The 12500-nt window shown below is 46.5% G+C and overlaps 1 protein-coding gene across 3 annotated transcripts in view; it reads right to left on the bottom strand.

The window, feature by feature from the left end:
- The window catches only part of abca2 (ATP-binding cassette, sub-family A (ABC1), member 2), a 68729-nt gene that overhangs the window by 23193 nt on the left and 33036 nt on the right, over window positions 1–12500 (bottom strand). For all 3 annotated transcript variants that reach the window (XM_042102085.1, XM_042102087.1, XM_042102088.1), the window contains 16 exons: window positions 12172–12335; window positions 10098–10219; window positions 9664–9774; window positions 9126–9302; window positions 8618–8839; window positions 7411–7823; window positions 6111–6270; window positions 5611–5739; window positions 4566–4733; window positions 4128–4224; window positions 3296–3469; window positions 2371–2473; window positions 2098–2212; window positions 1614–1804; window positions 1014–1164; window positions 377–581 (listed from right to left, as the gene is read on the bottom strand). In XM_042102085.1, coding sequence (XP_041958019.1) covers window positions 377–581; window positions 1014–1164; window positions 1614–1804; window positions 2098–2212; window positions 2371–2473; window positions 3296–3469; window positions 4128–4224; window positions 4566–4733; window positions 5611–5739; window positions 6111–6270; window positions 7411–7823; window positions 8618–8839; window positions 9126–9302; window positions 9664–9774; window positions 10098–10219; window positions 12172–12335 — 2702 coding nt within the window. The remainder of the gene's footprint in view (window positions 1–376; window positions 582–1013; window positions 1165–1613; window positions 1805–2097; window positions 2213–2370; window positions 2474–3295; window positions 3470–4127; window positions 4225–4565; window positions 4734–5610; window positions 5740–6110; window positions 6271–7410; window positions 7824–8617; window positions 8840–9125; window positions 9303–9663; window positions 9775–10097; window positions 10220–12171; window positions 12336–12500) is intronic.

Here is a 12500-nt window from a genome sequence, read left to right as displayed (position 1 = left end):
CTCAAAGCCAGTCTCAGATCTCAGTGGGTTAAGGCAGACAAAACAAAGAACTGGCTGACTCAGTGCCATGGCATCCTTTTCTTACCTTCACAATACAGAAACACAATGGCAGAGGTGAAAATAAAGACATTGCATATTTCCTGAATGGCCATTCACTGCCCAACTTAATGCTGAATCAATTGACCCACCCCCCCTCCCCACCCCCACACACACACTTTCTCCTTTCTATTGTCCTTCCAAGAACAGAAGGCAGCAAGGTCAGAGCGTGAGCGCGTAGTAGTAACGAGGCCAACACACTCGGCTGCCCGCTCAGAATGCTGAGCGCACGATTTGCGTACATGGACGTGCAAGTGCCCCTGTGCTGCGGCGGGCTTACCGGGATGCACGGCCTCGATGTACCAGGTCAGCACGCCGTACACGGTGGCGTCGATGATGAGCATGACCATGGACAGCAGCAGGTTGAAGTCGTCGCCCTCTACTGGCGACTGGTTGATGGTGCGCCACTGGATGCCCACCCCGGCCACCTCGTACAGGGCGAAGTACTTGGAGCCCAGACCGAACGCAGTGGTGGACATCAGGGACTGCAGAGACGACAGGTAGAGGATCGTCACATATGGAAGACGTTTTGAACAATTCTGACAGGCAAAATCACAGTCAAAACCCAACAGAGAGAAACACATGGCTACTGGTGCGACAAAAGAATTCTGGGTAAAGAAGATTACAAAAATGAGTGTTGAAGTACGTCTTCGTACATCTGAAAGATATACTGCAGAGGTTAGAGGCAAATATGCCAGCGTGTCTTTATGAATAAGTGTCGCTTTGGAGAAAAGCTTCAGCTACATACAATAACCATAACCAAAAGTAGCACAGCGACTGCCTGAGTGATCTGCATTCAGCTGGGCATTATCATGTTGGGTACAATGTGTTTGAAATCGCCATACTGTGAGTCTATTACACACAGACACACACACAGAAAGACACATACACACACACATTAAGAGAAAGCAGCATACCGCAATGCACTTCTCGAAGGCTGTGATCTTGTCATGGGCCACCTCCTCTCGGATGGCCACGTACATGTAAGGCACGTAGCTCAGGAAGTAGATGATGCCTCCGCAGGCAGACGCCAGCTTGGCCTTAGAGTAGATGACCGACACCAGGAAACTGAGGACCACACAGACGAAACAACCCAGCAGTACTTAGACACAGCCAGACACAACCACTAGGACCATCAGGACCATCTTCTCCTTTCAGCCTAGAACATCTGTCAAACCCAAGGAGGCAATTCCCCTCCTGCTGGTCAGATGTTGGAACTGAACTTGCTGACAAGAGCAACAGAAGTTAATAAGATAGCTTGTATTTTGTCTGACAAAAAAATTAAATAAAAATCACAGCATGTGAATGTCTTTGACTCATCTTTAATGAATTTTTGGGGGCTGATAACAAATGAAAAAATAAATCTACCATGGAGTTATTGTACTGGATCTATCATTCTGCATGTATGCATGAGCTGATTCGCTGACTGGGCATCATACAGGTTTCTGACGAAGTGCCACTGAGATTGGATGGGAACTGTGTCTATGTAGAGGGACATAGCAGAGGTGGGGTTGTACCAAAACATGATGGTGGCGACGGCGTAGATGGTGAGGAACAGCCATATGATGAAGGGGTCACTGTGCAGCAGGACGCGGCCGTACTTCAAGATGGCGGTCAATGCTGTCACGGAGATGGAGAGCTGGACAAAGCCTGTGATGAACCAGGCCACCCAGTGCACAGCGTTGTTCAGGCCCATCATCTTCATCACCTGCAGGAAAAAAGGAGGAGGATGAAGAGTTACTGGGGAATAGCTAGAAATACCTACACACATTCACGAGAATGTGGTGCTTGCAGAAGATTCCGGTAACTCCACATCACATCGATGTGCGCGCAATGCATTTGAATGAAGAGCTTTGAAGAGTGAGATAAAGGACAGAAAGATAGAGAGAGAGAGGGAGAGAGAGAGACAGAGAGAGAGAGAGAGAGAGAGAGAGAGAGAGAAAGAGAGAGAGGAGTGTTTGAGAAAACGAAGACTGAGTGTCGGAGACGGACACAGCTCACCTCTTTGAGCCGGTGCTCCTTCTCGGCCACGATGTGCTGGATCATCATGGCCACCGAGTACACCCAGGAGATGACCATGCACAGCGGCATCATGTGCTCGATCACAAACAGGAAACTGTGGAGGGTGGGGGGGAGGGGGGGGGGGGGGCAAAACAGAGGAGCGTGCGAGAAGAAGAAGAATACAGGGTTAGCCGCTCCACTCGCTCTCTGAAATCAAATCATTCTGAGGCGGAGGAAGTGAGGTGCATGGAACACGGAGTCCTTGTGTCTTACTCATCGCGCGTGTAGCAGGGATAAGGGAACATCTGCACGTAGTTCCCTGGCTCCACCACGTCATGGCCCACGAAGGTGTTGATGATGGCTCTTTCCATCATATCTAGACAGAGAGAGATAGGGAAAGAGAGGAAGAGCATGTGAAAGAGAGAGAAAGATAAAGATAGAGAGAGAGAGAGACCGAGACCAGAGAGAGATTAGAAGAATATTTTCCTTGTCTTGGGTCCAGCTTCTGTCCGAACACTTTCAAAGCATGATAAATACCTGAGACGGTAACATTAGTATGCGCCTTGTAATGAAAACTGTCCGGAGGCAAAGCCCCACCTCGTCATGCTAAGGATATGCCTTTTAACTTTTTTCCCCTCGTTTTCGGCTTGGCATGACTGCATCTCGTGAATAATAAATGATGCGAGACTGCTTACTCCACACCACCCATCATTGCCGTCATCAGTGGGCCAGGTGTTGGGGGTTTAGGATAAGCAGGTTAAGCAGAATGGGGTTTACTTTAATAAAACATGAAGCTCAAAAAAAAAGGCTCCGGCATGACAAGGCAAGGGCCCCCTGTGGCCCTGCCCCTGCCTGGAAGATGTACTGCTTTGTCTAGAGTTTTGCTCCGTACTTTGCAAATATTGCAGAAACAACTCGGAGTTCATCCGAGGCCAACGGCGAGTTCTACAGCGCTAACAAACGGCGCTTTAACTCAACTCAACTTTGCATATATCAGCTTAAATAAAGCATAGCTGTGAATGCTAAATCCTCGGTAATAAATACCTCAATGTTTATTTTTTTTATTATAATTTCCCTCGCATGTCGTCCAGAAAGAGATTTATATTTTGTTATTACTGCAAATGGATGAGCTAAGGAAATTTCAGAGCTCGCATTTTCATTAAGTTGTCAACTGGTATAAACCAGCCTGTCGGCCTACCCTGGATCCACACGAAGCCGTAGAGGAAGTAGAACTTTCCGCCCGTGTTGGGCCCGGGCCGCCAGTACGCTCGGCGGATCTCATTGGTCTTCTCGGTGAAGCTCGAGTTCTGTCTGATCTTGTACATGACGTGCGGAGGAAGAGAGCCATCCTTGTTGGTCTGAAAAATCACACCTGGCAGATATAGAGGAATAAACAGATAATGTGAGAGAGAGAGAAATAAAGAGAGAGAGAGAGAGAGAGAGAGAGAAAGAAAGAGAAAGAAAGTGAGATGGGGAGCAGAATGATTTCTGACTGACTTTACAATGCCTTGATTCATTCAGGGATCGATTTTATTTCTCCATTCAACGACACAATACGAGCATAACGCTCCAACTGTTTTAGTCTCATGACAGGTGAACCCCCAGAGGGGAAATAAATCAAAGGCTTGCTTCCACTGCGCTCCTCTGAATTATGAGCAACTTCTCCTTAAGCACAGTTTGTTATGTTAATGCTATCTGACACTCGTAGAGTTACGGCACCATACATCTTGCATGAGACAACAATGCTGCCAGACGACCCAGGGTCAAAAAAGCATGTAGAGTGTGTTTTTAATCTTTTTTGATGATGGTAAAAAAAAAAAACGTTCTGAGCGGATTGTTCAGATTAAGGGCCACTGCTATTTCCAGGCCATATCCTTGTATTTTCCATTAATCTGGAAGTGAATGCACTATAACTGCAGTGAAAGTGACAAGTGACTTCATTGAATGCAGAAAGTGATTCCTAACAGGTCTGGCAGATCGCTAGCAGTTAACAGAGTGAGTGGGCAGACCGTCAGACAAGGGTCACTTACTAGCAAAGACTGACACATTGTCATGGTAGGCCTGGTTCAGGGTGTAGTTCACAATGCTCTCTTCATCAGGAAAGCCTTTGAAGATATCCACGCTGACCTGGAACAATAATACACAGACAAGAACGGGCACAAATTTAACCTACAGGCCCGTTTCCATTGTAGGAACTCAGGGGTTGTTTTCGGGGGTCTCACACCTTTGTTGTATCCATGACAGGGAGGGAGAGCGAGAGAGGGAGAGACAGAGAGAGAGAAAGAGGCTTTGGTAAAGTACACAGTCTTTACATATTACATGAAGATGTGACTCCCCTCTTCAGCTTCTACATAACGTTACCTATACTAACATATATGTAAACATACTATTTTTTATTGTCAAACATATATACTGTTGTGAAATAATAATTCATGACTTATTATTGCACCCTATGATTAGACTCGGACCTTGGACATGAAGTGTGTCCATCCGCAGGCGGCGTTGTCGATGGTGTCCAGTTGCTCCAGCAGGGTGGTGGTGTTGGGCAGGCTGAAGTTGCCCTCCAGCAGGCTGTGCAGCAGCTCACTGTCCGACGCGTTCAGCAGCTCCGGGTGCTGCCGCAGGTCCGAGGTGAACTGCAAAGAACCAACACACACACACACACACACACACACACACACACACACACACACACACACACGGTGTAAAGACCACATTTGAGTCAACCTTTTAGATTTTCTAATAAGATGAACCACAACAGGGCGTCCAATTTCTGAACCTTTGCCATTTTGCAGAAGCTGCGGTGCAGCTGTGCCTGCAGCAGAAGAGAACACTATTGACTCTTGTCTTAAATGCTGTGAGCGTCACCAAATACCTCAGATTGGCAATACAGACCCACTGTTCACAACATTAACAAGCCAAGTCTAAACTTCTCAAGAGAAAAGTCTCTAAATCTCAAGTATTTAGAGAAATCGATTCTTAAATGGTCTGCTGGATTTCACAATATCTACACTGTTTAAAATGGCTGCATTTCTCTATCTGTCCTTTCCCATAGCAGATCACATACACAGAAATGACCATTAGTTTATCCACATTAGCATATGGCCTACATCGGTACACTGGTACTGCCCACGAGTGGCTTATCAGCTTGTGGGGTGACTCAATTCAGGCCCAGAGTGGCACAGAAGCTTCTTGTGAGAATCTGCCCTTGTTTTCATCGGTAGCCCGTTTCAGACAAGGTCTGAAGGTCAGAGGTCAAATATCAACCTCAGCCAGGTCGATGAGCTAGGTAGTAAAATCACTGGTGTTAAGTGCACAGGTAGAACCAAAACATGGTATGACTTTCACTTTTCTGAAGCTTGACTTTTACACCTCTGACCTCAAGCGAGAAACACGCTGAGATTATGTGGTTACAATGCTTCATCTGAGGTGTGACTCATCACTTTGTGATATGCTTTTCTAGTGTGAAACATAGACTAGACTGAGAGATGTTGCGGTCTACTGCTGATGTACCTGTTGAAGCCAGGCCAGGTGATTGTGTAGTTTGCCTTCCTCCAGAAAGGTCCTGAGATCAGCTGAGATGTTCAGCCACACACGGGCATAGTGGGTCACATTCCCAACAAACGCAAACGTCTCGTTGGCCTACAAGATACCACAGGGTAACATTATTAGACTTCAATGGGTACTTCTCTCTCAAGCAAAAACCTACACTCAGCCTCTTGCTTGTGATATGAAAGTCAGCCAGCATATTATGAGAGTGAGTTTTTATGTGGTGTTGGGCGTATCGATCAATAGGTTATTTTACACATGCCAAAGCTTTACACTTCCTGAAAAGGTGCCAGAGGGAATGTGGATAATTTAGACCTTGCAATCACTTTGAGAAAGATAGATGCTCATAAATGCTCCTTTTATGTACAGGTGATGAATCAACAAACTAAGGATTACGGTGCAGTACAGATAAATGCCATTGACAAACATGGTGATATCATGACTAGGCTGGCCAATGGACTTGCCTTCTGAATGACCTTGTCCACTTGGGAACCAATAGGAGAGTAGAGGATCTTGGGATTCGTAGTCATAAGATGCACCAGAAGGCCAAGATTGCGCTGTTCTTTGCTTGTGAAGCCCAGGGAGCTCATGTTGCCCTGCTTTAGTGCCTCGGGTTCGATTATTCTGAGGGCAAAAGGGAAATAAACGAAAAGAAAGGTATTCAACAGAAGATATCTGAGTATTCTGGGATAAGATCTCAGTGTGGACGGTGGGAAGGTGTCACATGGGCTAAGAAAGAACCCATCCTAGAGGAGCTCGGACTCATGAGGCAGCTCATAGAATTTAGTTTCACTTTAGTTTGTGTTGCGTTTAGCCATAATTGAGCCCTGTGTTCTAGTTAACATATTGGGCAGTTTGATTCATATACAGTACTCAATGGAGTTATTTTGATGTAAACGCCTTAATCCTTTTTATCCCTGCTGTGGTCATCCTCCCTGGTTCAGTGAGAGTCCCTGGATGGGAGACTTGAGAGTGTAGGACACATAAGCAGCAGATGGTCAAAAGGTCAGTTGGATGCCCCATGACTCCTCCCAGGGAGATTATACATAATTAAACAGAAATCCTATACTGGTGATTCCTATGCAGAGCCATTCATATGAAAATGTCCAAGGAATAAAACACAATCTGAGAATACTGAGGAGAAGGTCTCAAAAGCAGCATGTCTGATTTTGTTCAGTCAGACTGTACATTACACTGTATGTGTAATGTGGTGTTGATGAAAATCTTGACACAAGCTATTTTTTCTGGTAATGTTCTAACACAAACTTCCCCTCAGGAAAAGAACAGACAGAATCAATGAAGTTTTACTGTTTTTAAATTAAAATAATTGGTTTGGTGATTAAGAATTAATGAACAGCCTTGTACATTTGTATGGCATCAAGTTCATCATGGATTCACAATGTTTATTCATGGTTTGCTACTTGTTCATTGGCTTTCACTCTGAGTAGCAAAGAGGTTTACCATGTTCGTTTTCACAAGAGAAGCTGTAGTGATCGGCTAAAGATGCACCATTAAACCATAATGGCAGAGCATACTCAACATACGGCATTAAGAGGTTACACTGAAGACAAATGGATCTGGACATTTCTCTCTCTCCCTCACACACACACACACACACACACACGCACACACGCAAACACATACACACACACACACACACACACACACACACACGCACACTAACGCAAACACACACACACACGCACACACGCAAACACATACACACAGGCATAAACACCATCACCTCCGTGCATTATCACACACCTGTTGTTCCCACAGAGGATAGGCTGCAGGCCAGCCCACAGCTGCACGAATGCTGAGAACTGTGAGCGCGGGTTCTCCTCCTCTTTCCCAGGAGTTCCCTCTCCTCCTCCTCCTCCTCCTCCCTCTGCTCCTCCACCCGCTAGGGAGTCGGTGGTGTTGGGGCCCCAGGTGGTGGTGGTGCTGCTGCTGGTTGTGGTGCTGCTGCTATTGGTGTTCCAGCTGGACCCTCCGGAGGCGTTGGCGGCCGGGGAGGCCTGATGCCCGGCGCAGGCCCCCTTGGGGAGCAGGAGAGCCAGGCTGGACAGCAGGTCCACGTCCCTCAGGAGCCGCTCCACGTCGGCCAGGTCCTTCAGCAGAGCCCCCAGGTGGGACTGGGAGAGCAGGCCGGACACGTTCGCCTGCTCCAGACGTAACTGAGGGGTGGGAGGGGAGGTGGGACAGAGAAAGAGAGAGGGAGAGAGAGGGATGGAAGAAGAGAGAGAAATAGAGAAATAGAGAAAGAGAGAGAGACGGCGAGAGGCTTAACACTCCTTTATTAAAACAATAGTAGATGCTTAAATACTACAAAACAAACCATCCACAAGTGTTACAGCCTCAAACTAAAACCAGACAGACCATAGCTCAGCACACTACTTACAAATGACTTGCCCATCCACCCCATCATCACACAGCAGCCCTCCCACCCTCCATACTTTAAAAAACCCTCAATATCATTGACCAGCTTCCTCCAACCACACCCCAAGAGGGAGAGAGAGAGAGAGAGAGAGAGAGAGAATGTGGGATGTTTAACTGTTCTGGTAGATGCTTTGATGATACAATCATTTGTATCATGTGTCATGGCAATAAACTATATTTACATTTAAATTTCAGAGAAAGAGAGGGATAGAGAGAGAGAGAGAGAGAGAGAGAGAGAGAGAGAGAGAGAGAGAGAGCATGCTAAGGGCAAGGGAAGGAATGGTGGTGAAATGAGAAAAGTGTGTGTTGGGGGGAAGAGACAGGAGAAAAGTGGAGAGGAGTATGGGGAACGATCAGAGCAAAGTGGAGGAGAAATGTTAAATGAGTAGGAGGACGGGAGATTATGAGTCGACAGCTAAGTCACCGATGACAAAATGAGGCCGCTCCCTTCTGGGGATGTGCGAAAAGAAAAATGGAAAAGAAATGGCTCCCTTTAATTTCATCTCTTTCTCCACTCGTCTTGTTGCACTACCTTCTCAATTATGCTCTGCGTGTCGATCTGCTCTTTTAGTTCCTGGCTCATCTCGTCGAATCGCTCCGCTCGTTGGCCCGCCCCTCCACCGCAAATGGCCGCGCGATAGGCCTGGAGCAGGGCCTGTTGTTTTTCGGGAACCAATAGGATTTTGCCGAGCTCACTGTTCCCGCCCTCTCCGCAAGTGAGCACCTCGAGCACTGCGCCAGTCAACAGGATCCCCTAAGGGGCCAGAGGAATAATCAGCGTCAAAGCTCAGGAGACACAGCCGGCAGAGCGATAAACAAAACAACCGAAATGAGCAGATTAAAAATAAACACCAAGATAATACAACAGAGAAGATACATCTCCCCCTTCACACTTCGGAAAATAACCTTCATGGCTTCTAGTCAAAACAGACTATAATAAGAAACACAAATAAGGAATGTGACAAGAGAACCTAAATTACATTTTGAATGTTGACAAACGGACTACAAATACTGAATGAGTTTTGGAGGACATAGTGTACCTCCATCTCCTTGAGTCCCTGAGGGTCAAACGTCTGGCCCACACCCCCACCGGCGAGGCCCAGGGCCTGGGAGAGGAGCCGGAGGAGAGCCTGCCGATTGGCTGCTTTGCTGGGGTCCTGCAGGGCCTTGTGGATCAGGCCGCCCTCCAGGCTACGCCACCCGCCCAGCAACTGCTTCTGTGGCGAGAGGCGATGGCAGAGATGGCAGAGGTGATGTTTAGGAAGCAGTCATCTGCACACTGCAAATGTTTTGCTAAGCTTCTTTAGACCATTCGTTTATAACCACATGTCCGTAGAGATGATGCTTTTGTCATTAAAGAACTCCGGAGAGCTGGACTATGGGAACATGGGATGGGACGATTCGGGATAACTGTTAGACGGTTTTGTCTTACAGTTATCATTTTTACATTTCATTTGAATGAGAGTGAACGAGATAAGGAGGGACTTTCTATGAAAATGACTAGTACAATAAACTTTGTACTATCTCTGCAGTAAACCACTGCCATCATTCCTCAATGGCTGCAGTCAGAGCTCTCACCTCCAGCTGCAGGACCTTCTCCCCAGGGCTGTGAGCCGCACTCAGCCCCTCGGCCAGCCCTCCGTCTCCACTGCCCATCTTAGCGTAGGAGCCAAAGATCAGGTTGTACACCTGAAGGGAAACCGAAGCATGATTGTCAACGCGAGACTCAGAGAGACAAAAGCAACAGCAGAGAAAGGGAAGAAAACAAAGGAATTAGGCATTCATTTTTCTTTTCATTATAAGGTGTTATATCCACTAATAACAACAATGGTCAGCATTGAGAGCAGTATTGTATCAATAACAAATTACCTAATGAAAAAGTAAAGTCTTCTTAAAAATACAAAAAGTTATCAGCTTGCCCCAAACTGGACTCGTTTCACCTGAAGAAATTGTAATCAGGATCAGAATCTATATGTAAGGCTTTTCCTTGAGATGTCCTGGAAGAGACTGACCTCTTTGAGATTGACAGGTGAGGAGAGCAGAAGGTTCGCCGTGTCATTGGCTAGAGAGAGGTTCCGCACCAGGAACTGGTAGAACACCGACTGGTTCCTCAGCACACTGCCCACAGTGAAACCTAAGAGGCCGCAGAGACATACACACGTTTTCACTCCACTGCAGTGCAAGACTTTCTCATCTCGGCAGTGGTCAGAAGCATTCTAAACCTTCTATCAGTCGGGCATCAACATCAAACGTCTGCAGTTCATAAATCTTTTGGTATCCGAAAATCTGAGGATATTTCAAACTGTATGATCTCAACCTTCAAGACGTAAAGATTTTAGATAATGGCATTGTAGATATCCTCCAGATATCTTTTTTTGCAGCGTTAAGTAGCAATCCAAGTCAAACTGACTGCATGATTATTTTGTCAAATCTATTATCATATTGTAGTGGAAGGAAGAGACACAACCCTCAAACCTTTATTGGAGTTAGCATATTTTTGGATTATGGAACATTTTAGTCTGGGGCAATCTACAGAATGCTAGGTTTAAAACTGGCTGTGTTAAGCTATTTGCTGTTGACACAGGAAATGCCATCCGTTGAATCAGGCACCAGCGACCCTGGGAGAGTAGCACTGTAAGTCAGTCTGAAGCTAAGAGAGGCTGACGTCCTCTACCCTACCCTTTGAGATATGTTAGCACAAAGAAATAGTGTTATGGCACTGAGGGCATAACCAGGGCTAGCGGTCCTTCTGTAAATGCAGTGCAAATATGGCTCTGGGCACAGTCTGGTCTGTTAGGCAGGAGACAGCTTACATATGTACAGGTATGATCCAAGAACTAGGAACATTTCTCCTTGTGCTTCTATGACTAGGCTAATGGAGAAAATTTAAGATTTTTTAAGACCGTTTTAAGACAGCAAAGAATTAAAAATGAAGACTCATTTCATGCCCATACTGGCAAAAATATAAAGGAAAATCAGGATTATTACCGTAACAGAGTAAAAAAATGTTATCTGAACTTCTATACAAGCTACTTTTTAAATCACTTTCAGTTAACATAATTAAGACTTACCTAAGCATAACGTGTAATATTTTAATGTATTTAAGACTTTATAAGGCCTACAATTCACATCATTACATTTTAGATTTGTTAAGACCCCACAGAAACCCTACCATTCCCCAGTAGAACATGCACTGTTAAATTGTATAACCAATTTGTATTTTGTATTCTGAGTCTCTCTGAATAGAAGTGTCTATTAACTGCACCAAAATGACAACACTGCGCTGAGCTGTCCTTGACTCATACAGTCATGTCTACAGAAAATTCTGTCATTGCGGATGTAGCCCACAGGGAAGTGCATGAAAGCTACAGCTACATAAGTGACCAATTCATGGCACCTATGTGAGCTGTGAGTGAGTGAGTGAGTGAGAGAGTGTGTGAGTGAGTGAGAGAGTGAGTGAGTGAGTGAGAGAGTGAGTGTGTGAGTGAGTGAGAGAGTGAGTGAGAGAGTGAGTGTGTGAGTGAGTGAGAGAGTGTGTGAGTGAGTGGGTGTGTGAGTGAGCGAGTGAGTGAGAGAGTGAGTGAGAGAGTGAGTGAGCGAGTGAGAGAGTGAGTGAGTGAGTGAGCGAGTGAGTGAGAGAGTGAGTGTGTGAGTGAGCGAGTGAGTGAGAGAGTGAGTGAGAGAGTGAGTGTGTGAGTGAGTGAGAGAGTGAGAGAGTGAGTGAGTGAGTGAGTGAGTGAGTGAGAGAGAGAGTGAGAGAGTGAGTGAGAGAGTGAGTGTGTGTGTGAGTGAGCGAGTGAGAGTGAGTGAGAGAGTGAGTGTGTGAGTGAGCGAGAGAGTGAGAGAGTGAGTGAGAGAGTGAGTGTGTGTGAGTGAGTAAGTGAGAGAGTGAGAGAGTGAGAGAGTGAGAGAGTGAGAGAGTGAGAGAGTGAGTGAGAGAGTGAGTGTGTGAGTGAGTGAGTGAGAGAGTGAGAGAGTGAGTGAGCGAGTGAGTGAGTGTGTGAGTGAGATAGTGAGTGTGTGAGATAGTGAGTGAGTGAGCGTGTAAGTAATGGAGCGTCTCCGTGCTGCGGGTGCGGGGCTCACCATGGCTGGTGTTGAACTGGCTCTCCAGAGGGCTGTGGGCCGAGCTGAGGCTCTCCAGGTGCTGCTGCAGCGACTCCAGCTCCTCGCCCAGACTGGGCCGGTCCGACGTGAACAGGTGGTTCTGCTCCACCACCTCGGCAATGCGCTCCAGCAGCTGGGTCACACTGGCCGGCGACGGACGCATGGACGACGGAGGGAAGGATAAGGGGACAGGAACCAGAGGAGAGGGAGAGGAGGGAATGGAGACAAAAGGAGGAGGATAAGAATAGGGCATGGAAGAGGAATGATGGAAAAGAAAGAGAAGAGGGGAGAATAGATAGAATAAATAG

This window comes from Alosa sapidissima, chromosome 8 (genome assembly GCF_018492685.1).
Source record: "Alosa sapidissima isolate fAloSap1 chromosome 8, fAloSap1.pri, whole genome shotgun sequence".
NCBI lineage: Eukaryota > Metazoa > Chordata > Actinopteri > Clupeiformes > Clupeidae > Alosa > Alosa sapidissima.
Note: the sequence above shows the minus strand (reverse complement) of the source record. Positions and strands in the feature narration are given on the sequence as shown.